The 25,963-nt window shown below is 38.8% G+C and overlaps 2 protein-coding genes across 4 annotated transcripts in view; both read left to right on the plus strand.

The window, feature by feature from the left end:
• Positions 1-24: 24 nt before the first annotated feature.
• Positions 25-3,563, plus strand: LOC116632347 (small EDRK-rich factor 1). The gene is made up of 3 exons (XM_032404253.1): positions 25-171; positions 960-1,068; positions 3,300-3,563. Exons 1-3 carry the CDS (start codon positions 165-167, stop codon positions 3,370-3,372), a joined length of 189 nt encoding a protein of 62 aa, XP_032260144.1. The 5' UTR covers positions 25-164; the 3' UTR covers positions 3,373-3,563.
• Positions 3,564-12,533: 8,970 nt separating this feature from the next.
• Positions 12,534-25,963, plus strand: part of SMN2 (survival of motor neuron 2, centromeric) — a 36,782-nt gene continuing 23,352 nt past the window's right edge. For 2 of the 3 annotated variants that reach the window (XM_032404254.1, XM_032404256.1), the window contains exons 1-4: positions 12,534-13,201; positions 21,925-21,996; positions 24,526-24,642; positions 25,558-25,758. In XM_032404254.1, coding sequence (XP_032260145.1) covers positions 13,130-13,201; positions 21,925-21,996; positions 24,526-24,642; positions 25,558-25,758 — 462 coding nt within the window. In that variant the 5' untranslated portion in view covers positions 12,534-13,129. The remainder of the gene's footprint in view (positions 13,202-21,924; positions 21,997-24,525; positions 24,643-25,557; positions 25,759-25,963) is intronic. The other variant, XM_032404255.1, reaches the window with a different exon arrangement.

The raw sequence follows: 25,963 nt of genomic DNA on the forward strand, positions 1-25,963 counted from the left end.
GTCCCGCCTCGGTGGGCGGGGCCATGAAGGAGGGGAGGCGTTGCCCCGCAGAGGGCCCGCGCGGGCTCAGCCTTTAAGGGCCACCAGTGGGGACGGCCGCTGAGCGTGTTAGGAGGCCGTTGCTTTCCCCAGGGGCTCTCTTCCAGGCTCGGTCCGGTGTCGGCATGGCCCGTGAGTGTGCGGACGGGTGGGGAACGCGGCGGGGAGCGTCCGCTGAGGGAGGCTAGCTCCGAAGCGCAGCTGGACCGGAGGCGGGGACTGGCTGGTGTATCCCTTTCTGTCTGGCGGCGCGGGGACCCTGTTCTCAGTCCGCAAAGGGAGAGGGACGGTTAGCTTCGGGTCCGCCTGAGAAATCGGGCTAGTACCTGCCGGTCAGGTGCGAGTTTACACGGTAAAGAACACCTCTCCGGAGATGAGGTGTGTGAGGACGGCGGTCCCGGGAGGCGTCCTGTTCTGAAAGGGGTTTCTAGCTGGTACTTAAGGTCCTAAGGCCTGATGAGGACTGGAAGCTCCGACTGAGTCTCCTCCCTAGTTCTTTTGTTTGGCCCTTACAGGTAATGTTTCTCGAATAGCCTCATTTGTTCGCCTAACAGTCGAATTGTGATGGGCCAACTTGTGGAGCTGTGTTCCCTGTGTATCTATCTATCCTTCTTTCCATTCACGCTTTTCAAAAGCTAGACCTTAATTTGGAATACTGACCCGTATAGACTGAGGAGTGGAATGCCTGTTGTAAGAGACCTGGTATTTACAGCCAGTGAACACATTCATTGGTATCATAATATTCTTAAGTGTTTACCTCTAAGCTTCCTCCTCGTCAGATACGGGAACAGCGTTCAGTGTAATTACTCTGCTGGAGTATCTGTTAAAAAGCTAACTTCAGATGCATTTAAATAAGAGCGTTTTTACGGAATTCGTAATTACTTTTGAGATGGGGAAAGAGCATGACTTTGGCTTTGTAGGAGGAAATCAGCGAGAACTTGCCCGCCAGAAAAACATGAAGAAATCCCAGGAAATTAGCAAGGGAAAAAGAAAAGAGGATAGCTTGACCACCTCTCAGAGAAAGCAGAGGTAAGTGATACTAATGGAATTTTCAAGTCACTGAAGTTTTTGTTTTGGAGAATGGAGAGAATGTTTTAAATCCTTGGTAGAACTAGGCTTAGACTGCATATAGGGGTAACAGTTGAGCATTTGTTGCGTGCACACTAAAACTATATAAGGTAGTAATTATCCCAATACATGAATGAAAAATTTCCAGCTCTCAAGCCATAGTCTTGAAGAGACACTCAGGCTTCACTCACCACAACCATAAAAATTTCATTTAGCAAAATATTTGAATGCCTTCCACATGGCAGGCACTGTTAGGTACTAGAGATACAGCATTTTCAAGGCAGACATCCTACCCAAACTAGTCAAGATAACAGGTGACTCAATTACAGGGATTAAGGTTCTGAAGGAGACACAAAAAAGCGTATGTAGCTATATTGACTTCTGAAGATCCTTTGTGTTGGAGAAAATGCAGGTGCACAGTCTTGATGTATGATTATATGTGAAAAATAATACAGAAATGCTACAGAAATATTTGGAGAGTGCAGCTTAAATTTTTTAAAAAGCATTCATATTTATAACAAGCTTAATTTTCTAAAAACAAATTTTGTATATGTACACTTTGGAGGTCAGGTGGAGAATTGACTACCCATGCTTCAGCGGGGCTTCTCTGTGATCCTCAAGCCTGCACATTAAAACCACCTGGGAAACCCTAAGGGCTACTCAAGCCTATACCTTAAATCCAGTCTTGATTTAATTGGTCTGGGGCTGGGCATAACCAGTGCTCTAGGTAAATTTTATTGTGCCTAAGTTAAACCTGCCTTTAAAAAGGTCCCCAGGTGATTCCAATGTGCCACTAGAGTTAATAATCATTTGGGGGGCACCTGGCTAGCTCAACAGTGAAGAATGTGACTCTTGAGTCATGACTTCAAGGCCCACATTGGGTTAATTATCACTTCATGCTTTCTTTCTATGATTTTAAAGTGATAAGGTTTTCCCTAAACTTTTGTTTACCCACATTGGAGTAAAAGTGAACATGGTACAAATCAGTGACCCTAGTCTAGCTTGGCTCAGTAATAGTCCCTGTTAAATGAATATCCACTTGTTAGAAAGCTCTGTGCTGGGTACTCTATACGTATTATCTCTCTTCATTACCCTGAAAAGTGGTATTAGCCTCAATGTATAGAATAGGAACCTGAGGCTCTGAACTTCAGTAACATTACTAAGGGTACAGCGAGCACAACAGAGCTCAGCTTCAAACAGAAAAGTAACTATCACTATTCTTTTCCATGATACTTCATTTCTTGTAGCTGTCTTGTTTTTCCTTCATCCTCATTCCTCATCTTTGCTATTGGCTTTACAGAAATGTCTACTATCATGGACAGAGCTACTCACCCTGAAGTAAAATCTCACAGTAAATCTATGTGATAACAGGAAAGAGCCTGAACTTTGAAATTAGACAAACTTGGGTTTTATGTGATTTAAGGCAAATTATTTAGCTCTAAACTTTTAATTTTTTTTTAATTTGAATCATGGGGATAATAACAGTTGCTATGGGACTTAATCCAGAGTCAGCAAATTGGCACATAGTAGGTGTTGATTACAAAGCCATTTAATGTATTTTTTTTTTTTAAATAAGGATTTCCTGGACCATCTAGCCCAGGTAGTCTGGTTGTAGTTGAGTTAATATGATATATGGAGGTTCAGCCAAAGACACAAAGGGTTAAGGAAGTGCCTGAATATCCTGCTGTTTTTTAGTGTAATCCATTTTTAATCACTAGCTATCGCTCTTTCAGGCTTGTAAGAAACTTAATTGCTTCGTAACATCTATGTCCTAATGCTAGGTACCATTTTGGATATCTAGAAGACTTCTTAAATGCTCCTTCTTTCAGAGAAAAATAGAATATATTAACTTTGTTGACAACCAAGAGTAATTGCCATTATTTCTGTATATAACTGCCTAATATCGGATAGATATATTCATAGCTATTCCACAAAACAACCCTAGTAACTACTTTCCTGATTTCGAAAGGTCATTATTTGCTCAATAACAATAGAGATGGTTTTCAAAATAAGATGTGACTTCAAAGCTCTTCCATACTTTGTTTTCCCATTCTGTTGCCATGAAAACAGAAAGAAGTGAATCTTTATATCTTTTAGATTGTTTCCTAATATGCTTAATGGGTTATGTATACAAAACAAGAACATAAAATCGGTTTTTCTGTAACAACTTACAGCCTTTTCCCCCATTATAGGGACTCTGAGATAATGCAACAAAAGCAGAAGGCAGCTAATGAGAAGAAGTCTATGCAGACGAGAGAAAAATGATGACTATTTGGAAAAACCTGGGTGTTATTGCCAACTAGGTGTATCATAAGCTCTAAGGTCAAAAATTTTGTGGAGCAAACAGTCATATGTTATACCCTTATAAAACTATTTTAAACTTTACCTTTCAGCCTGACTTAGTGTAATGTTTCAGAACCATTCTTCAAAGAATAAAACCATAACCATTCATGTGATATATTGGTGAACGTTATTTTTTTTTTTATCAGCGGTGAGCATTTATATAATTTGCTAGAGAGGTAACGTGATGAGATAATAGAATCTCCTATAAATCTAGAATCTTTGTCATAAACTTTGTTAAAGTAGATCTTATTTATTTATTTATTTATTTATTTTTTTTAATTTATTTGACAGAGAGAGACATAGTGAGAGAGGGAACACAAGCAGGGGGAGTGGGGGAGGGAGAAGCAGGCTTCCCGCGGAGCAGGGAGCCCGACGCGGGGCTCGATCCCAGGACCCTGGGATCATGACCCGAGCTGAAGGCAGACGCTTAACGACTGAGCCACCCAGGCGCCCCAAGTAGATCTTATTTAAAGTCAACTTGATTGTATAATAGAATTTATGGTACATTTATCTAATGTTGCTTTGTAATTAACTGGTTTGCTTGAAGAATTTACAAGAGATAGTACAGACCCACCTGGAATAGCAACTAAATGAATACAAACTAAATGAAGAGTAACTTAGAAAATTCTCGGAGTTTTGCTTACAGCTTTAAAATTGTTTGGAGTAAGTGCCTTTCTTTTAATAGACTATATTCTTTAGAACAGATTTAGGTTCACAATAAAATTGATTTTTCATGTATCCCCTGCTTCTATTTATACATAGCCTCCATTATGAATATGCCCCACCGGAGAGGTAAGTCTCTTGTAACTGTTGAACCTATATTAACACATCATGATCACCCAAAGTACACAGTTTACTAGTACAAAGTACAAAAGATTCACTCTTCATGTTGGAAGAGTATCATTTTTTAAGTCTATTCTGAGACTGAAAAACTTGTGGCTTAATAGTGATAAATATGGAAATATATTAACCTAGAGAAGGGTTTAAGACTACACTGTTCTGAAGCAAATAGGCATGATGACTGCAAAGAGTCTACTGCTCTTTAAGACTTGGCCTCCTATTTTAACAAAGGTTCTGGTAATCTTGACATAGGTCACTTAGCAATGGTACCACCTATTAATGGGGTGGAATCCTCAGTGTCTAATACTGAAAGAGGCAAATGGGAAGTTTTTATCTTCACATTACTACAGCTTTTCAGGTAAAGTTAAACTTTGTTCTATTTTTTGGGTTAACTTAAGTCTTTGAACTTTATATGATGGTAGTTATAAAGGCAAAAGGATTGCAACAGCTTAAGTTACTTTCTAATAAAAGGGATGATGAAGTCTGATTGTACTGCAAAGATTCTTTATGGGTCTGATTTCTGTAGTCCTATCTCCAGAATTTCTACACAGTGATGAGTCATGAGTACAAAGAACTTGTTATACTTTCAGCTGTATACTTTGGGTTTTTGTTTGTTTTGTTTTGTTTTGTTTTGGTAACAATTTCCATGTTTAAAATGCCCTGTGTAGTGGAATAACTTTAACTTTTTAAAAGTTAATCTTTATAAATCTGGGGAAAACTGCAGTTTCCAAAAGAACATGGATATTAGGATAAGGAAGATCTCTATGTTGTAATTAATCATTAAGACTTAAATCCAAAACTGCATCTTAAAAAAAAAAATATGGCACTTGAATGAATTCATTGTTAAGATAAAGGGTTTAGTTTTTAACTAAAACATGACCACACATTTCCTCGAGGCAGACAAAAAAGTTATCTGAGAGGAAGAAAATTAACTGTAATTGCTATAATATATTGACACTTTAGTTTCTTTTCTTGTAGTATATTTAAGCAAAGTAACTAAAATAGCTAAACTTCTAAACATCGTAACTGGTCAAGATATTTGTTAATATCTCAACCACAAGGTATTAAGGGAAAAGTACAGGTGAATAATTGCATCCAGTCAGTAAAGTTAATTTATGCACTAACTTTAGATCATTCTTTTGGTATGTTGCTAAAGCAAGATAAAATTACTTAAATGAAGTAGTGCCAATTTTAAAATGTAATTTAGAAAATACTGAACTCCATAGAACACCCTCAGAGGCATTAAAATTGCTATCTTGCATTATCCTTAACACAGTAGTGGATTGTCATTAGCAATCTTCATGAGTCCTGCTGAGATGTGTGAGGGAGCAGCTGCTACTGCCCAAGGTGAGAACAGTGAGGTCAGATTCATCAGTTACTTGATTCCTTTTGAGTACCTTTCCTATTAGTTGCGTGTGTAAGAAATTGTTACCCACTCAACACACTATAGCTCGTTTTTAAAAAATAGGACTCACAGGAAATACTGATTACTGACATTATTTTTCTAACTTTTTAAGAATATATTTTGCTCTTTTTCTGCATGTTTTTATAGATGGGACGAAGTTACTTGAGGAGAGTGAGAATCTATGTATTTTCAAGTTGTGCCTTGTAAAGTTTTTCTGTTCAAGGCAGGGGTCATACTAATACTGTTAGCTTTGAGTCTAAAAGCTGTTTGAAAACTATTGAACTTTAAAAAGCCTATCCCCTCACAGTGTATATGTCTATCAAATTATATTGTACACATTAAGTATAAACAATTTTGTTAGTAAATCATAACCTCATTGAAGCAGTAGGAGGGAAAATACTCCTAAAGTGAAAACCTAATATAAAATTCACTTTGGCAGTCAGAATTTGAGATTTGTACATTTTATCATCTGTGTCAGCAGTGACTTAAACTAAGCAGGGAGTGTGTGAACTTCTTTAGGTAAGTTCCTAATTGCCTTATGTAATGAGGACCTAAAGTAAAAATTGAATTGAAAAACTGAATTAACTTTATGAAATTGTCAACCATAGTTTTCCATTAGAACAAAACAGTAAGAGCATTTATTAAACTGCCTCCTGCAACTTAATCTGCTAAAGTACTTGCTATTTAGTAATCCTGTATTGGAATATATTGTCTTTCCAGATGGCCAAGTCATGAAAATGTGAATGGGAAAAGAGGAATGACTCTAAGTTGCTGAAATGCACTTTCCCATAAATTGCACCAAGATTTTAAACTTCATATAGACTTTTCCTTACAACTTTGCTTCTTAAAAACCTTTCACATACCACTAAATCCGCTAATACACATGAGAAGTTTACAAGTAGCCTGCTATTAGATGATTTGTCCAGGAAAATTGAGATTTTAAATTTTGATTTTGATTGTAACAGAACTTTCTTTTTAAAGATTTTGTCAGAGGACAAGCAGGGGGAGCCGCAGGGGAAGCAACAGGCAGAAGGAGAAGCAGGCTCCCCGCCGAGCAGGGAGCCCGATGCAGGGCTCAATCCCAGGACCCTGAGATCATGACCTGAGCCGAAGGCAGATGCTTAACTGACTGAGCCACCCAGGCGTCCCTCTAACATAACTTTTATAGAAATATTTTTCATGCCACATACTATTCATGCTACTCTATCAATTGGACGTGACTTCGCTTACTGGTGTATCCATACAGGAACATTTCCTTGAGTATTACTGAATGGAGCTTTTTTTACACAAATTTTTAGTTTGTAAGAAATTGCCCACCAACCTGGCTGTAATCAAGACAAAATCCTATTGAATATTTTCCTTTTATAAACATATATTGCATAATAAAGCCTTTTGTGAGGGCTTTGGATTTTGGGGGGAGAGAGGAGTTATTGGTCAAAGGCTCATTTGGCCTTGTACACTCAAGATGACTGTTAAGGTGGCTTATGAATAGACATTTAATATAGTGATGTATTTTAATGTATGCTTGAAGAAATAGAAGCACATCAAACCTGTGCTTTGATGGTATATTGAAATTTCTAGTTGCAAACCAAATGATTAATTATAAATAACCACAACAGCTATTTGAGTGGATGAGAGACTCCAGAATCCAAGGAAAAGTTGAAGACTCAGGGCTTTGGAAAGGTCAAGAGTTGGACAGCCCCAGGTACTATGAAAATTTTTTATTCCACAATGCTGCTGTCAGGGTGAAGTTTTGACAACTATTTTCAGTCTTTATGTCATTCAGAGTTCCTCCAAATGAACTTGTTTGGGTTACATGCCTACCCTTCAGCAAGGGGAGGGCAGCGCCTAAGAGGATATAACCAAGAGTATATCCCATGAGGAATAGGTGGTCCTCCTAACAAATCTGGGGTCCTGTTGTCAGAAAGAAGGGGGGAATGGATGCTGGGCAGACTCTTATTGCAAGGCTAAGATTAAATTTAAAAAATGAAGATACATGATATGCATACCATGAAGGTGGTAAGTAAATGTCTGAAGTGTGAAATGAAGCTCATGCCATTCTTACCTCTACCAGCTTTCAAACCTCCAAAATTCCATGCCTGCTTATTATTAAAAAAATTGGGAAAATGCAACAAAAGGGCTGAACTTCAGCCATAAATTAGTTACTCAGAAAACTAAACAATACCCGTACTGTATGATCTAGTCATTGCGCTCCTGGGTGTTTATCGCAGTGAAATGATAGTAAAGAGTATACACCTTAAGTGTTCATTTTTACTGACTTTTACTAGCCAATACCCAGATCAAGATCCATAGACATTTCTAGCACCCTAGCAGGCTCCCTTGTGACTATCAGTGTAGATTAGTTTTGCATGTTTTTGAATTTCCCATAAGTGAAATCATCCAGTATGCACTTGGGTCAGTCTGTCTGCATTTGGTCAACATGACTTGTGTGAGAATGCTTTGTCTTGTGTGTGTCAGTAGCTCTATCTTTTTCATTGGTGTGTAGTATTCTGTTATAAAAATATACCATGATTTAGTTATCCACTCTACTTTTAATGACGTTTGGATTGCTCTTAGTTTGGAGCTTTTAAAAATAATTCTGCCATAAATATTTTATATATATCTTTTAGGGGTCATAAATATGTATTTCTATTTAATATATAATTAGGAGTGGGTCATAGAGTATATAAAATTGTTGTCTAGTTTTCCTTAATGCTCATTTAAGCACTTATAAACATATAACTAAGGGATGTGGGGAATTTCCTTGGGTTGCTGTAACAAATTACCACAAACTTGGTGCCTTACAAGAACAGAAATTTATTCTGTCACACTGCTATATGCCAGAAGTCTAAAAGCAAGTTGTCAGCAGGACCACATGCCCTCTGAAGATTCTAGATGATAATCTTTGCTTGCCTCTTCCAGTGGCTTCAGACATTACTTTGCTTGTGGCCCCGTAACTCCTGTCTTTGTCTTCCCATAGCGTTCTTTTCTCAGGCTTCTTCCTGGTGGTGGTGGTGGTGGTTGTTTTTAAGTAGGCTCCATGCCCAATATGGGGCTTGAACTCATGACCCTGATGTTGAGAGTCACATGCTCTACTGACTGAGCCAGGCAGGTGCCCCTTCTTCCTGTTTCTTAAAAGGATATTTGTCATTGGGTTTAGGACACACTCTAATCTAGGATGATCTCCTCTTAAGAGGAGCAGCACAACCTTTTTCCCAAATAAGGTCATATTCACAGTTACTTGGTGGAGGTATCATTTTTGGGACCACCATTCACCCACTACAAAATGGGAAACAAAAACGGGGAAACTTAGCTATAACTTATTTTTCTTTTTTAAGCCATGCCTACAGGTCAGTCCATACAGATCTAACCATAGTATGGATGTATAGTAATTTATCCGGTGATTTCCTTACTCATGGACATTGAAGTTGTTTGTAAGCATTTGCCACTACAAACAATTCTGTAATACAGTCATACCTCTGTAATGTTCTTTTATTTCTGTAAGAATGCATTCTTAAAGGTAGGATTCTTAGGACAATGGTAGAGTACATGCATTTGCAATTTTAAAGTATTTCCAGCAAGAAAATAGCTCTCTATACCCCCATGCCCTTAATAACATCAAATATTAATCTCTATTAATTTTGTCAACCTGAGTGAAAAATGGTATCTTAGTTTTAATAAGTAATTCCTTGACTGAAGAGGTTGAGCATTTTTTCCATGTTTATTGGACATTAGGATTTTCTCTTCGATCTACTCATCTTTTCTCTCTGCTTTATGCTTTTTATTTCATTAGCCTTCACATGTAGGCACTACTATTATGCCCACCTGTATAGTTAAAGAAATTCAGGTTTTAATTAAGGAATTTCCCCCAAGCTTACCCATCTAGTAAGTGGCATGTTAGGGATATTAAACCAGCCAGACTGAGTGCAGGATTAAGGCTTATTTTCATATTTATTGGCCACATTTTTTCCCCCCCAGGAATATTTTGTTTTGGCTTTTTTTTTTTTTTTGGCAGTTTTTACTTTGGACAAAGCTTTTTTAAAATATATAAACATATAATTATATAAATTATACTAAATATATAAAGGAAAGTAACCTTTTTTTACATGTAAAAAATATTTTCCAAACTATTGTCTGTCTTTTCATTGTATTTATTTTTCTTTTGCCAGAATTTTTAACTACATAATCATATGTCTAGTTACTTTATAAGTAAGGATGCGACTGACAGCAGAGTTATCCTGTCTGACATGTTAAAATTTTTTAATGTGAACTTGAATACCTTTGTTTGGGCAGGGACTGGGCACAGTGAGTGGGATGGGGTGGAGGGATAGTCTCCACCTAACTGATTACAGTACCCACGACCCCTATTGCTTACTCCTCCTTCACTTACTTACATTATGCACCTGACTCCCAAAAGGTATTTGAGTTTTCAGTGCTTGCATGGTTTTGTGTTTCTATCTTCAGATCTTCCCCAACCCAAGTTTATAAAAATCACCTAGAATGTACTTTGGTGTATGATGTGTGAGGACACCAAACCTCAGATCCTGAATGGTTAATTATATCTGTTGTTTATGAATTACACTACATTTGTCCATTACATCATTCAAATATTCTTCGAAAACATCATTTTTAATTTTTAACTTCCTGCGGCTGTAACAGTTCTGTGAGCATTCTTGTACTAAAATCACCGATACTATCTCTGATCTCCTGCCCCTAGACCCTGATAACATAAGGGTAATGAACTAATTGGGTTTGGCCTTGTCATTTGTTTATTCACGATTCCACTTGAAATTCAAATTGGAAACCTCATCACCAATGATTTGAATCCTTTATTTGCTCGTGGGCAAGTTCCAAGAGTCACTGAAGGTATTTTGGTATGGAAATTCCATATGCACGAAGATTGGTTCCAGTTCATGAAGTTAAATTTGATGTTTTCATAAGTGCCTTCAAATCAGGTGAAATGGTTTTTCTTTGGACGTTCACTGCATTGTGCTTTGAGTGCTTTGTCTATCATATGAAATAACTATAAAATACAGTAACTCAAATGTAGAGGTCACCATCAGGAATAAGAACTTCATATTTTCTTTGAGGACAAAAATTCCATAGGTTTATTTTTGTTGATGAACCTGGTCCTGATAAGTAGAAATACTTTTTCAACAAAGAATCTGCCATTCTAAATTTAAGATACTATTCCTCCTTGAAAACCTTATGCTAAGGGAAAAATTCCAGACACAAAAGGCCACATATTCCATCTATATAAAATATCCAAAATAAGTAAATCCATACAGAGAGAGTGATGAGTAGTTGTGAGGGGCTGAAAGGAGGGAAGAATAGGGAGTGACGGCTAACGGGTACGAGGTCTCTTTTTGGGGTGAAGTGATCTAGAATTAGTGGTGGTGGCTGCATAACCTTTCAAATACACTAAAAACTAAGTTGTTTGCTTTAAAATGGTGAAATTTATGGTACGTAAATTAAACTTCAAAAAATAAAAACCTCATTCCAAATTGTTCAAATTTCTTCATGAAGGGGTTCCTGGCTGGCCCCATAGGATCATGCAACTCTTGATTTCCAAGTGGTGAGTTCGAGCCCCATAATGGGTGAAGAGATTACTGAAAAAAAAAAAATTAAATGCTATTATGAGAATTTTGATGATTGAGAAAAATCTCAGTGGTTTTTTAAAAACACATCTATTTCTGATATCTATAAAAGCCAAAGGCAAGCCCTCAAACTTCCTTGGGTAGATTTTTTTTTTAAGAAAATTACGTGTACATGGAATCCATCTGGCAATCCTAAATACTTAATAAAGAATCTGGAAAAGTAAATGATAAACTCCTACAAAGATCTAAAATCCTGCTTGATCCATGTAAAGACCAAAAAAAATGCACCTCCTTAAACAGACAATATTTGATCCCATTTTTCTTGTCTATCCCTTTCACTTTATCCATCACCATACTCTTCCCACTCCCTGTTGTCAGTTTATTCTCTATGAATCAGTTTGTTTTGTTCAACTGTTTTTTAGTTTTCACATGTAAGTGAAGTCATATGGTATTTCTCTGACTTATTTCACATAGCATGGTACTCTCTCGGTTTGTCCATGTTGTTGTAAATTGAAAGATTTCATTGTGCATATGTGTATAAACACATCTTTATCCACTCATCTGGTGTTTGCATCAATTTATATTCCCACCAATAGTGCACGAGGATTCCCTTTTTACATCCTTACTCTCACTTGTTATTTCTTCTCTTTCTGATAATAGCTATTCCAACACCTGTAATAGCTCATTGTAGTTTTGATTTGCATTTTCCTGATGATTAGTGATATTGAGCATCTTTCCATGTACCTGTTGACATCTGTATGTGTTCTTTGGAAAAATGCCCATGCAGGGCCTCTGCACATTTTTTAAGGGGATTGCTGGATTTTGGGGTTTTGGGTTTTTTTGTTTTGTTTTTAGAGTTTTACAAGTTCTTTACGGATTTTGGATGTTAGCCCCTTATCAGTTAAATCATACGTGAGAATGTATTCACCCACTCAGTAGGTTGTCTTTTCCTTTTGTTGGTTTCCTTCATACTGCAAAGAATGAAAGTTTGATGCAGTCCCATTGGTTTATTTTGATTCCTTTTTTAAGTTTCAAAATGTACTAGAGAAGATTTGGGAAAATGGATATTAACCTAAATGTTAAGGTTGAGAAGTGGCTAAAGGCATGAACTCTACTACCTGGAATCCAGGCAGCTGTATAAATGCTCTGTGCCTGTTTCCTTTTTTTTTTTTTTTTTTTTTTTTTGTTGGTTGGGGGGGCGGTGTGTGGCTATCAATAGTTCATTACTTTTTAAATTTTTTGAAGTAATCTCTACTACCTAATGTGGGACTATAACTCACAACCCCCGAGATCAAGAGTCACATGCTCTACCTACTGAGCCAGCCAGGTGCCCCTCGTTCCTTTTTGTTGCTGAGTGGTAGTATATGGTACACATGTGCCAAAGTAAATTTCCTCATCTTTAAAATGGTTATAAAAGTCCCTCACTTATCGGGTTGTGAAAATTAACATAAAACTTTGTAAAGCACTTTTTAAAATGGTAGCTATATTATTGGTTACCTCTAGACTTACTTTTGTATTTCTTACCCGTATTTCCTAAATTATCTGCAATGGACAGTATTTTCTATGGAAATTTGCTTAAAACAAAAACACCCTGGTCGAATCACTCAACGAACCTACGAAAAAGTGAAATCAAAGAATTGAAAGAAGGCCGAAAAGAAACAGCAGTGCGACCAATCACGGAGATCTCGACCACTCCTAGAGAGCACGCGGAGTCCTCCAGGCCTCGTGGCCGCTCTCCAGGACACCGTACTCTTCCGCTCCCAGAGGTCCCGAGCGGCGGAAGTCGTCACTTTCAGAGAGACGCAGCCCACGCCGTGCACCCGGCAGCAGGCTCGCCATGGCGATGGGCGGAGGTGGCGGCGTCCCGGAGCAGGAGGACTCGGTGTTGTTCCGGCGTGGCACCGGCCAGGTGAGGTCTTGGACGGCACCGCCTCCCGACGAGTGTCCCGAGCAGGCTCCCAGCGCCCCCCTCCCAGCCCCCGCGGCTGGGCGGGACCTGGCGGGTTCGCTGATTGCGGGGCCGTATTCCAGGTTTCTACATCTTCACCCGTTTGGGAGCCTTAGCCACAAGCTCCTTCCTCTTGCGGCTTGGACTCCCTGATAGCTGAGAGACAATTCCCTACCTCACCTCGATCGTACCTTGGTTTGTCCGTTCTCTCTGATTGGGGGGTGTGTGCGGGGGGCAGACCGCGGTGAAGCAGGCAAACCAGTTAGGAGTCTGTTGAAATGATCCAGTTTTAGACCAAGGTGTTAGCAATGGAAAGCAAAGTACTTGGATTCCAAGTGTAATTTGAATCATGAGGCAGTGGGTTTTGCACATGGATTCGATAATGGAGATTTGAGAGAGGAAAGTCAAAGATAATTCCAAGATTGCCCAGAATCATTGAAAAGATGAAATTGCTTTTTACTGAGGTGTGTTAAGGAAGACTGCAAGTGGAGAAGGTTTGTAAGGGGGAAGATCAACCTTGGGTAAAATCTGATTGGAATGAGTTTAAATCAGGAGAGAAGAAAATCAAAGGAAAATTTATAAAAGTTGTAAATAGAAGGTAGAGAAATTGGGCAATAGATGGAGGGGGGACTGAAATAGAATTCTCAGTTTCGTTTTTTGTTTGTAAGATGAGAGAAACCTGTTTCAACATTTTGTGGGCTGGTGGGAAAGATCTAGTAAGGATGGAAAACTTGGTGACACAAGAGACAGAAGACAAATATTGAAGCACTGTTCTAGAGTAGCTAAGAGGATGGATTTGGCCTTTGTTAGAAACATTGACAGTTCAGGGAAGGGGTGGGGGGGACGGGTTAGCCTGGTGATGGGTATTAAAGAGGGCACGTTCTGCATGGAGCACTGGGTGTTATACGCAAACAATGAATCATGGAACACTACATCAAAAACTAATGATGTAGTGTATGGTGATTAACATAACATAATAAACAAATTTGGGAGGAGATTTTACTTAGATCCTACCTAGAAAATTCCAGAAATATCCTTTTGGATCTTTATTCATTCATTTAGTCAGTCATTTAATTTTAATGAGCTGACTTTATGTGGCAGGCACTCCAGTAGGCGAGGGACACACAAAGCCACGTTGTCCTACCATCAAAGGGTTTACAGTAGAAGCAAGATGGAAGAGTGACGAAATATATTCAATGTGATGAAGCTCAAAGCAGCTGCAAGAGCAGGATCTCAGAACTCATCAGGGAGAGCATGGAAGGGGGTACGGGGGATGCTTGGTAATAAAGGCAGAAAGCTCTGTTTCACCAAAAAAAAAAAAAATTGACAGTTCATATGGTGATAATTTTGTGCATACAGACCTTTGTGGTTGGACAGATTTGTGAAAGTTCTCTTTTGATTGTGGCTGTTCTTAGTAAAAGAAGTAAAGTCGTCAGCTAGGGGTGAGGGGGGACAGATGTTGGAGCTTTGAGCAGAGTAGAAACTAGGGAGATTGGATGAGTGTTGGACTAGGGAAATGTAGTGGAAGTGTTGCTAGGCAACATTAAAGATCTACTTGAGATTTGTGGTCATGAGCATAAAGGAGACTAGGCAACATAATTGTATTTTTCTCCAGCAAAGTTCAGTTCAAGTGTGTGAGGGCAGGCACAGAGTGAATTAATAGTTGAAATTAGGGGCGTCTGGGTGGCTCAGTCATTAAGGGTCTGCCTTCGGCTCAGGTCATGATCCCAGCATCCTGGGATCGAGCCCTGCATCGGGCTCCCTGCTCAACGGGGAGCCTGCTTCTCCCTCTCCCTCTTCCTCTGCCACTCCCCCTGCTTGTGCTCTCTCGTTCTCCGTCAAATAAATAAATAAAATCTTTAAAAAAAAAAAAAAAAAAAAGGAGTTGAAATTAAAAGGGCTGTACTTTGGAGCGCCTGGGTAGCTCAGTCAGTTTAGCATCTGCCTGTGGCTCAGGTCATGATCCCAGGGTCCTGGGATCAAGCCCCTCATCAGGCTCTCTGCTCAGTGGAGAGCCTGCTTCTCCCTTTCCCTCTGCCCCTCCCCCCACTTGTGTTCTTTCACTCTCTTTCTCTCTCACTCTATCTCAAATAAATAAAATCTTTTTTGAAATGGGGGTGGGGGGCTGTAGTTTTACCAAGAGAATGTAAGGAAGGGAGAGGGAGAGGTACAATTGAATTGTCTTGATAATTGACCATGGAATTTAAGCTGGCTAAGAAATGGAGTGAAGACTCTTAGAGTAAGAGTTTAAAAAGTTGGAGGATCAGTGTTTTGTCCCAAGGAAGTGGAATAATTGCCATCTTCCAGCTACTAGAAGGAATAAGTTGCAGAGGCTGGAAGGTGATAGTTGGAGAGTAGGATTCTTTTTTTTTTTTAGTTTTTAATTTTAATTCCAGTATACTTAACATGCAGTGTTATATTAGTTTCAGGTGTACAATAGAGTGGTTCAGTACTCTCCATTACTTAGGGCTCATCATGGTAAGTTTACTCTTAATCCCCTTCACCTATATCACTCATCTCCCCAACCCCCTCTCCTCTGGTAACCATCAGTTTGTTCTCAGTAGTTAAGAGTCTGTTTCTTGGTTTGTCTCTCTTTTTTTTCCTTCGTTTGTGTTTTTTTGTTGTTTTGTTTTTTAAGTAGGCTCCATGCCCAACATGGGGCTTGAACTCACTACCCTGAGATGAAGAGTTGCATCCTCCACCAACTGAGCCAGCCAGACGCCCCGTGTTCCTTTGTTTTGTTTCTTAAATTCCACATATGAGTGAGATCATATGCTATGTCTTTCTCTGATGACTTACTTCACTTAGCATTATACACTAGGTCTGTCTGTGTTGTTGCAAATGATAAGACTTCATTTTTATGGCTGAGTAATATTCCATTGTGTATACCACATCTTCTTTATCCATTTATCTGTCAGTGGACACTTGGGCTGCTTCCATAATTTGGCTAAATAATGCTGCAGTAAAAAGAGGTGAAACACCGATGAAAGGAATTCAAGACAATGCAAAGAAAGGGAAAGACATTCATTCCATGCTCATGGGTTGGAAGAACAAATATTGTTAAAATGTCTATACTACTAAAAAAAAAAAAAAAAAGAGTCTATACTACTCAAAGCAATCTACAGATTTAATGCAATCCCTGTCAAAATACTAACAGCATTTTCCACAGAACGAGCACAAACAATCCTAAAATTTGTATGGTACTACAAAAGACCTCGAATAGCCAAAGCAATCTTGAAAAAGAAAAATGAAACTGAAGGTATCATAATTCCAGATTTCAAGTTATATAACAGAGTGGTAGTAATTATTTTTTTAAAGATTTTTTATTTATTTATTTGACAGAGAGAGACACAGCGAGAGAGGGAACACAAGCAGGGGGAGTGGGAGAGGGAGAAACAGGCTTCCTGTGGAGCAGGGAGCCTGATGGTGGGGCTCGATCCCAGGACCCTGGGATCATGACCAGAGCCGAAGGCAGACGCTTAACGACTGAGCCACCCAGGCGCCCCCAGAGTGGTAGTAATTAAAACAGTATGGTACTGGCATAAAAATACATACATAGCTCAATGGAATAGAACAGAAAACCCCAAAATAAGCCCACAATTGTGTGGCCAGTTAATCTTTCACCAAGGAGGAATGAATATACAATGGGAAGAAAACAATCTCTTCTACAAATGGTGTGGAAAAACTGGACCACGTTCCTTCACCATACACAAAAATAAACTCAAAATGGATTAGACACCTAATGTGAGACCTGAAACCATACAAATCCTTGAAGAGAGCACAGGCAGTTATCTCTCTGACATTGGTCATGGCAACATTTTTCTAATTAGGTCTCCTGAGACAAGGGAAATAAAAGCAAAAGTTATTGGAACTACATCAAAATAAAAAGTTTCTGTACAGCAAAGGAAACAGTCATCAAAACTAAAAGGCAACCAATGAATGGGAGAAGGTATTTGCAAATGACATATCCAGTAAAGGGTTAGTATCTAAAATATGTGAAGAACTGATAGAACTCAATACCCAAAAAACAATCCAATTTAAAAATGGGCAGAGGAGGGGCGCCTGGCTGTCTTAGTCAGTAGAGCATATGACTCTTGATCTCATTGTTCCGAGTTCAAGTCCCATGTTGGTGGATGTAGAGCTTACTTAAAAAAAATTAACTAAAAATTAAGAAAAGAATGGGCAGAAGACACGAACAGACATCTTCAAAGAAGACAGATGCCAACACACATCTGAAACGAGGCACCTCATCACTCATCACAATGGAAATGCAAATCAAAACCATAATGAGGGGTGCCTGTCTGGCACAGTGGGTAGAGTATGTAACTCTGGATTTTGGAATCATGAGTTTGACCCCCCACATTGGGCATAGAGTTTACTTAAAAAAAAAAAAAAAAATACAATGAGATATCACCTCACCTGTCATAATGGCTTAAAAAAAAAAAAAAGTGCGTGAGGAACCTTCTTGCACTATTGGTGGGAATGCAAATTGGTGCAGCCGCTGTGGAAAACAGTATGGAGGTTCCTCAAAAAATTAAAAATACAACTACGTTAAGATGTAGGAATTGCACTATGGGGTATTTACCCCAAAAAAGACAAAAACTCTTAAGGCAAAGGGATACCTGCACCCCTGTATTTATAGCAGCATTATTTACACTAGGGAAATTGGAAGCAACCCAAGTGTCCATTGATACATGAATGGATAAAGAAGATGTGGCATGTATAGACAATGGAATATTACTTAGTCATAGAAAAGAATGAAGTCTTGCCATTTGCAACAACATGCATAGAGCTAGAGAGTTATAATGCTAAGTGAAATAGGTCAGAGAAAAACAAATACCATATGATTTGACTCTTCTGTGGAATTTAAGAAACAAAACAAACGGGCGCCTGGGTGGCTCAGTTGGTAAAGCGTCTGACTCTTGATCTCAGCTCAGGTCCCTATCTCAGGGTCATGAGTTCAAGCCCTGCATTGGGCTCCATGTTAGGCCTGGAGCCTACTTTAAAAAAAAAAGAAAGAAGGAAAGAAAGAAACAAAACAAAGGAAAAAAGAGATAAACCAAGAAAGGCTCTTAACTATAGAGAGCAAACTGATGATTTTGAGAGGGGAGGTGGGTGGGGAGATGGGGATTAAAGAATACACCTATGATGAAATAAAATGAGTTTTAAAATAAACATAGGGGTGCATACATCCTTTCAAGTTAGTGTTTTTTTATTCTTTGGGTAAATATTCAGTGTGGTTACTGGATCATAGGATAGTTCTTTTTGCGGGGGGAGGGGTTCTATTATTAATTTGAGTAATCTCCATACTCTTTTCCATGGTGGCTGGTCCAGTTTGCATTGTCACCAACAGTGCATGAGGATTCCTTTTTCTGCACATCCTCACCCACACTTGTTTCTTGTGTTTTTGATTTTAGCCATTATGACAGGTGTGAGTTGATATCTCAATGGGGTTTTGATTTGCATTTGCCTCTTAAGTCTTACACAGTTTTATGTTTTACATTTCTCTGATCCATTAGGAATTAATTTTTGAGTATGGCTCAAGATAGGGATGCACATTCTTTTCTCTGCATAAGAGTTTCCAATTGTTTCAGCAACATTTGTTGACACTACTATGCTTTCTTTACTAAACTGCGTGTGTACCTTTGTTTCAAATCATTCGTGTATGGGATTATTTATGACTCAGTTTTATTACATTAGTCTATCTTGATGCTAATATCACACTTTTTGATTACTGTAGCTTCACAGTACATCTTAAAGTCAGATAATGTAAATCCTCCAGCTTTGCTTTGCTTTGCTTTTTCAAAATTGTTTTGGCTAGGGGCACCTGGGTGGCTCAGTGGGTTATGCGTCTGCCTTTGGCTCAGGTCATGATCCCAGGGTCCTGAGATAGAGCACGGGCTCCCTGTTCAGTCGAGAGACTGCTTCTCCCTCTTCCTTTGCCCCTCCCCCCTGCTCTCCCTCGTGCTCTCTCTCTCAAATAAATAAATAAAATCTTTTAAAAAGAAAAAAAAATTGTTTTGGCTGTTCTAGGTCCTTTGTATTTCCATTTGAGTTTTAGAATCAGCTTGTCAATTTAATAGATATTGACCCTTGAACAACACTGGTTTGAGCTGTGCAGGTCCACCTATATGTGAATTTTTTGCCATAAATACAGTATGGTACTATAAATGTATTTTCCTTAGGATTTTTTTTTTTTTTAAAGATTTTATTTATTTATTTGACAGAGACAGACACAGTGAGAGAGGGAACACAAGCAGTGGGAGTGAGAGAGGGAGAAGCAGGCTTTCTGCGGAGCATGGAGCCCGATGTGGGGCTCGATCCCAGGAACCTGGGATCATGACCTGAGCTGAAGGCAGACGCTTAACGACTGAGCCACCCAGGCATCCCTTTTCCTTAGGATTTTAATATTTTCTTTAGTTTATTTCAACGTAAGAATATAGTATATAATACTTTTATCAAATGTGTGTTAATGGGCTGTTCGTGTTACCTGTAAGCCTTCTTTCTGGTCAACAGTAGGCTATTAGTGGTTAAGGTTTTGGCAAGTCAAGTTATATATAGGGATGCTTGGTTGGCTCAGTCAGTAGAGCATGTGACTCTTTATTTTAGGTCGTGACTTCAAGCCCCACGTTAGGTATGGAGCCTACTTTAAAAAAAAAAGTTATACACAGATTTTTGACTGGGGTGGGTAGGGGGTGGGGTAGGGAGGAGTTGGCACCCCTGATCCCTCTACCCGCTGTTGTTCAAGGGTCACATGTACTTTATTTTTCTCTCAGAACTGCAGTTACATATATTTGATGCTAACAGCTTGGGTTTTTGTTTTTTTTTTAAGACTTTATTTATTTATCTGACAGAGAGATAGCGAGAGAGGGAACACAAGCAGGGGGAATGGGAGAGGGAGAAGCAAGCTTCCCACTGAGCAGAGAACCCGATGTGGGGCTCGATCCCAGGACCCCGGGATCACGACCCGAGCCGAAGGCAGACGCTTAATGACTGAACCACCCAGGAGCCTCTGGTTTTGTTTTGGTTTTTAACCCAAGATTTCCCTGTTCATATCTTAGTTGGATGAAGCTTATTTTCAGTAGATTCCTCTGCAAAGACTAGTGAGTATAGTGTTCTTGCACATTGTAAAGTTAGTCTTGGTACTTGAAGGACAGGTAGGGTGTATCCCAAGATCCTTGGCTCATACTTTTTCTCATAAATTTCTATGGGAAAGTCTAATATTAATTGATTTTCTTTATTTTGTAAGTGACTTTGTCTTTTTGTTTACAGGCTCTACGAGGTTTTTTTAGAGTTTTTGTTTTTGTTTTTTTTAGCCTTAATTCTTCAGGGACCCCATTTATACATATGTTAAATATTCTTTGCTAGTCATCCATATTTATCATTTCACTTCTTATTTTTCTTATTTTTTTTTTTTAATGGCTTTTCCTTGGTACCACTTAAGTTTTCAGTCAGATGTATTCTTCTTTGGGTACTTTGTAGCCAACATTACTTTTTCTTCCATTTCTTTCTTGATTTTTAACTCCTGATTCAAATCCTGGCCTTTCATTTGCCGTTTTGCCATCTAAATTTTTTAAATATTTGATTCAAGGTGGTTTATGGACACTAGTTTAAGAATGTTTAATTTCATTTGGGTGTTGTGTTTCCCTCTTTTTGTGATTGTTATTTGGGAAGTTTTATCAGCTACAATATTTTTTGTTTTAATAGCTTTGTATAAAATCTGAGCTATCTTTTCATCTTGAAATGTCCTGTTTCCCTGATCTGACAGTAACCATTGGCATGTGAGGATTTTGAGTTGCTATGTGTTTTACTCTTAAGAACGTCCTTTCCAAGGGCGCGTGGGTGGCTCAGTCGTCCTGCAACCGGCTCCCTGCTCAGTGGGGAGCCTCCTTCTCCCTCTCTCTCTGCCTGTCACTCCTCTGTTTGTGTTCTGTCTCCCTCCCTGTCCCACTCTGTCAAATAAATAAATAAAAATCTTTAAAAATAAATAAATAGGGGCGCCTGAGTGGCTCAGTCATTAAGTGTCTGCCTTCGGCTCAGGTCATGATCCCATAGTCGGGCTCCCTGCTCAGCAGGAATCCTGCTTCTCCCTCTCCCACTCCCCCTGCTTGTGTTCCCTCTCTGGCTGTCTCTCTCTCTGTCAAATAAATAAATAAAATCTTTTAAAAAATAAAAATAAAAAAAATGAAATGAAAATTGATTAGTCACTATTAATAATTTATAACCTTAAACATTTTGAGAATTCCTTGAGTGATCTAGACATAGCGTAAGTCAAGGGGAAAAGAATATTTTTTGGACCACAGATTCTGTGGTCAGACTAGCATTACCATTGTCTGTATAAACTCAAGCTAATGGCCAGATATTTTCCCACACTGCAAAGCTAAACCCTTTATCAGCTCTTAGAAAAGATTCAAACATGGGTTACCCTTGAACATACTCACTCATTAAATTGTGGAGCATTCACTTTTCAGCGTACCTCTTAGAACAATTATATAGGTCAGGCTTTGGGGGTAATGTCACATACTCTGTAAGTAGGTAGGCTTTCTGTAGTTTTATTTAGGATTTTAAATACCTGTTTTTAGTGTAATTTCTTTATGTCTGAAGTAAGATGGCTCTTGATACTATCTGACATACATTTTGATGAAATCCATTTAAACGTTGTTTTTGTTCTTTACGCTTCCCAGAGTGATGATTCTGACATTTGGGATGATACAGCATTAATAAAAGCTTATGATAAAGCTGTGGCTTCATTTAAGGTATGAAATGTTTACTTACTCTTTTCCGTATTTCCTCATGTTAATCATTTGGGAAAAAAATTAACTGATAACATAAAGTGTTAATGTACATACTACTCAGTTCTAATTTTGAAGACCAATAGATATCACTGGTTAGTTAACTTAGCTGATAATCTGATAATCTTCCTTTAAAAAGTTGGTAGGCTCTCTGTATTTCATCCCTTTAGCAAAGACAACTGAAGTAGAATTTTAAACACTAATTACTTTTAATGTGTTTGCCTTGTATCAAACTATAAAAGTCCTCTAATTCAGATTAGTGGAAGGGCAGCCTGAATTATAATTTTCATTTAACAAGCCTTCGTTGAAATAAGAATGATAAATATCAGTAGTGCTATAATTAGTACTTGTAGAGTGTTTACAACATTTTAGGCACCGTTCTAAGTGCTGTGCTTATATTAAATTAATCTTCTCCAAATCCTGTGATTTGGTTATCAAGTCAAGTGTTCCTGTTGGTAGGAATATACTATTCTTTTAGGGGATGTAGTGTGTTTTTGTGGCCCAAACAAGACATTTACACAGTTGTCCAGCATTATCACTTTCCCTACCATGTGAAGTCTTTAGTTTTTTTGAGCACCATGCATGGTCCATCAATAGTAAGAACATATACTCATAGAGAGCACCAGGTACAAAGTGCACTTCTTTCCCTTAGTCACTCCTGTAGCATGAGGTAAAGATCAAACCTGTATGTCATCCTTGAAGCTGAATTCAAATTTGTCAGTAATACTATTGCGGGGTTCTGTAAAATGCAGATTAAAGTGGGGCTCAGCATTGTATGGAATTGATGATATTGCAGAGGGAAGTAGTCTGAGTAGAGGAAAAGATAGTTTACTTTTATTTATTTATTTTTAAAGATTTATTTTGTCCATATATACAATGGAATATTACTCAGCCATCAGAAAGGATGAATACCCAACTTTTGCATCAACATGGACAGAACTGGAGGAGATTATGCTAGGTGAAATAACTCAAAAAGACAAAGTCAATTACCGTATGGTTTCACTTATTTGTGGAACATAAGGAATAGCATGGAGGACATTAGGAGAAGGAAGGGAAAAACGAAGGGGGTGGAAATCAGAGGGGGAGACGAACCATGAGAGACTATGGACTCCGGGAAACAAACTGAGAGTTTTAGAGGGGAGGGGGTTAGGGGATGGGGTAGCCCAGTGTTGGGTATTAAGGAGGGCACGAATTGCATGGGGCACTGGGTGTTATATGCAAACAATGAATCATGAACATTATATCAAAACCTAATGATGTACTGTATGGTGACTAACATAACATAATAAAAAAAAAATAAAGATTAGGAAGCCTTTAAAAAAAAAAAGATTTAGGGGTGCGTGGGTGGCTCAGACGGTTAAGCATCTGCCTTCGGCGCAGGTCATGATCCCAGGGTCCTGGGATCGAGCCCCATGTCCGGCTCCTGGCTCAGCAGGGAGCCTGCTTCTCCCTCTGCATCTCCCCCTGCTTGTGCTCTCTCTCTCTGTATCTCTGTGTCTCGAATGAATAAATAAAATCTTTAAAAAAAAAAAAAGATGTATTTTTTAGAGAGAGAGTATGAGGAAGGTTTGGGGGAGAGGGAGAGAGAGAGAGAGAGAGAATCCCAAGCAGAGTCCATGCTGAGCACAGAGCCCAACGTGGGACTCAGTCTCATGACCCTGAGGTCGTGACCTGACCTGAAATCAAGAGTTGGATACTTAACCTACTGAGTCACCCAGGCGCCCGATAGTTTACTTTTAATTGTGTTGAGTGTGAAGTAAATGTGAAGATATGAAATTGGTAATTGGAAATGTTGGATTGAATAAAGAAGAAATGTCACCTGGATAATAGCTTTAAAAGTCTGCTTGCATAGAGGTTATAATTGAATTAAGAGGAATAGATGATCATAAGCAGGTAAAGAAGGATGGACAGTTCTTTTTGTGAATGCCCAAGTTTAAGACTTGATCAGAGAGGTAATAAAGCATTGGAGTTCTGCATTGCTATATCATCCAAAATGTCATAAATTTCAAGACAAATGATCAACAGAATATAATGTTACAGAAAGGGTGAGAGTGAGGACTTAATTCAAAGGGTCCTTAGAGGGACGCCTGGGTGGCTCAGTCGGTTAAGCGTCTGCCTTCGGCTCAGGTCATGAGCCCAGGGTCCTGGGATCAAGCGCCGCATCGGGCTCCCTGCTCAGCGGGGATCCTGCTTCTCCCTCTGCCACTCCCCCTGTTTGTGCGCTCTCTCCCTCTCTTTCTCTTTCTGTGACAAATAAATAAATAAAATCTTTAAAAAATAAATAGAATAAATAAAACGGTCCTTAGAGCTGATAATCAGATATATGATGCCTTCCAGAGTAGTTTCTGTAGTGTGTGGGATGGTGGAAAGAGGAAGTAGAGGCTTTCTGAGTTGATGGGGCCTTGAGACCAGCTTGTAGTGACGGAGTTCTTTTGTTATACTTCTTTGATGTCTTACCCTGTAACATGTACATTTCTATTCTTGTTTTCATAGCATGCTCTAAAGAATGGTGACATTTCTGAAGCTTCAGATAAACCAAAAGGCACACCTAAAAGAAAACCTGCTAAGAAGAAAAGCCAAAAAAAGAATGCTACAACACCCCTGAAGCAGGTTATTTTAAAACATTGAGATTGACCTTCAAAGAATTTCTTGTTGCTGTTTTTAATAATAGTGTAAAATATTTTTAACTTAAATGATTAGTATAGTGTTTTCCATTGACAGGTAATCACAAAATTTCTAAAATAGCTATTAAAGTTTCTCTAGTTTAGGAACATACATGTTAATAAAAGCATAATGAATTAGGTGGGAATGGTCCATTGAAGATTGTGTTTACTTTATGTGAGGGGTGGGGTTGAGGAACCCAGTGCTATTTGGGAGGAGTATCTCAGAGCCTTAATCTGAAATGGCAGTATTCTGCTTAAGTTGAGAGATGGCTATGCTTTTATTCCTCCCCCCCCCCTTTGGACCACAGATTCTGTGGTCCCTTAAACTAATACCCAGGAACCAGATATTCTGGGTGGAATCATTTCTCCTATTTAAAACAGTAGACCCGAAAGCTAAATATTTTGGTGTCTTATCAGTTCCTTTAGTTTTATCATTACCACGGGGGAAGAGAGCTAACATTTGATAAGCTCTCCCTATGTGCTGGACCAGAGTGCAGGACACTTTACACACTTCCCCCCCTTTCTGTTCTTCATGACAAATATATGAGGTAGATTTTATTATAATTACTTAACAGATAAGGAAAATGAGACTTAAAGAGATTAAGATACTTGTCCACAATTATATAAATGGCAGATTTTATATGGCAAATAAGTGGCTTGATTATATAAATAAAATTATATTTATATTGGAAATTCATATTTATATGTTTTTGGCCCCAAACCTTTTTGACTATATCATTCTGCATTCCAGATGAGGTAACTGGAGACTATCCCTTCCACAATCTACCATACCCTACCTAAACAAGACTGCAGTTCATCCTCTTTAAAAGAAATATGCGAGTATCTTTGGTTTCTTTTATAGTGGAAAGTTGGTGACAAATGTTCTGCCATTTGGTCAGAAGACGGCTGCGTTTACCCAGCTACCATTGCGTCAATTGATTTTAAGAGAGAAACCTGCATTGTGGTTTATACTGGATATGGAAATAGGGAGGAGCAAAATATGTCTGATCTACTTTCCCCAGCCTCTGAAGTAGCTAATAATGTAGAACAGAATGCTCAGGAGGTAAGGATACCGGGGGGGCGGGGAATTCTTGGAAGCCAATAGGGGATGAGAAACTAAACACTATAACTAGTTGTTAGTTTGATCTACTGACGCACTAATTCTTTTTTAGTGATACTTCAGGGACGCCTGGGTGGCTTATTTGGTTAAATGTCTGCCTTCGGCTCAGCAGGGAGTTTGCTTCTCCCTCTGTCTGCCCCCCCCGCCC

Source organism: Phoca vitulina, unplaced genomic scaffold (assembly GCF_004348235.1).
Source record: "Phoca vitulina isolate PV1807 unplaced genomic scaffold, GSC_HSeal_1.0 scaffold6, whole genome shotgun sequence".
Classification (NCBI taxonomy): Eukaryota; Metazoa; Chordata; class Mammalia; order Carnivora; family Phocidae; genus Phoca; species Phoca vitulina.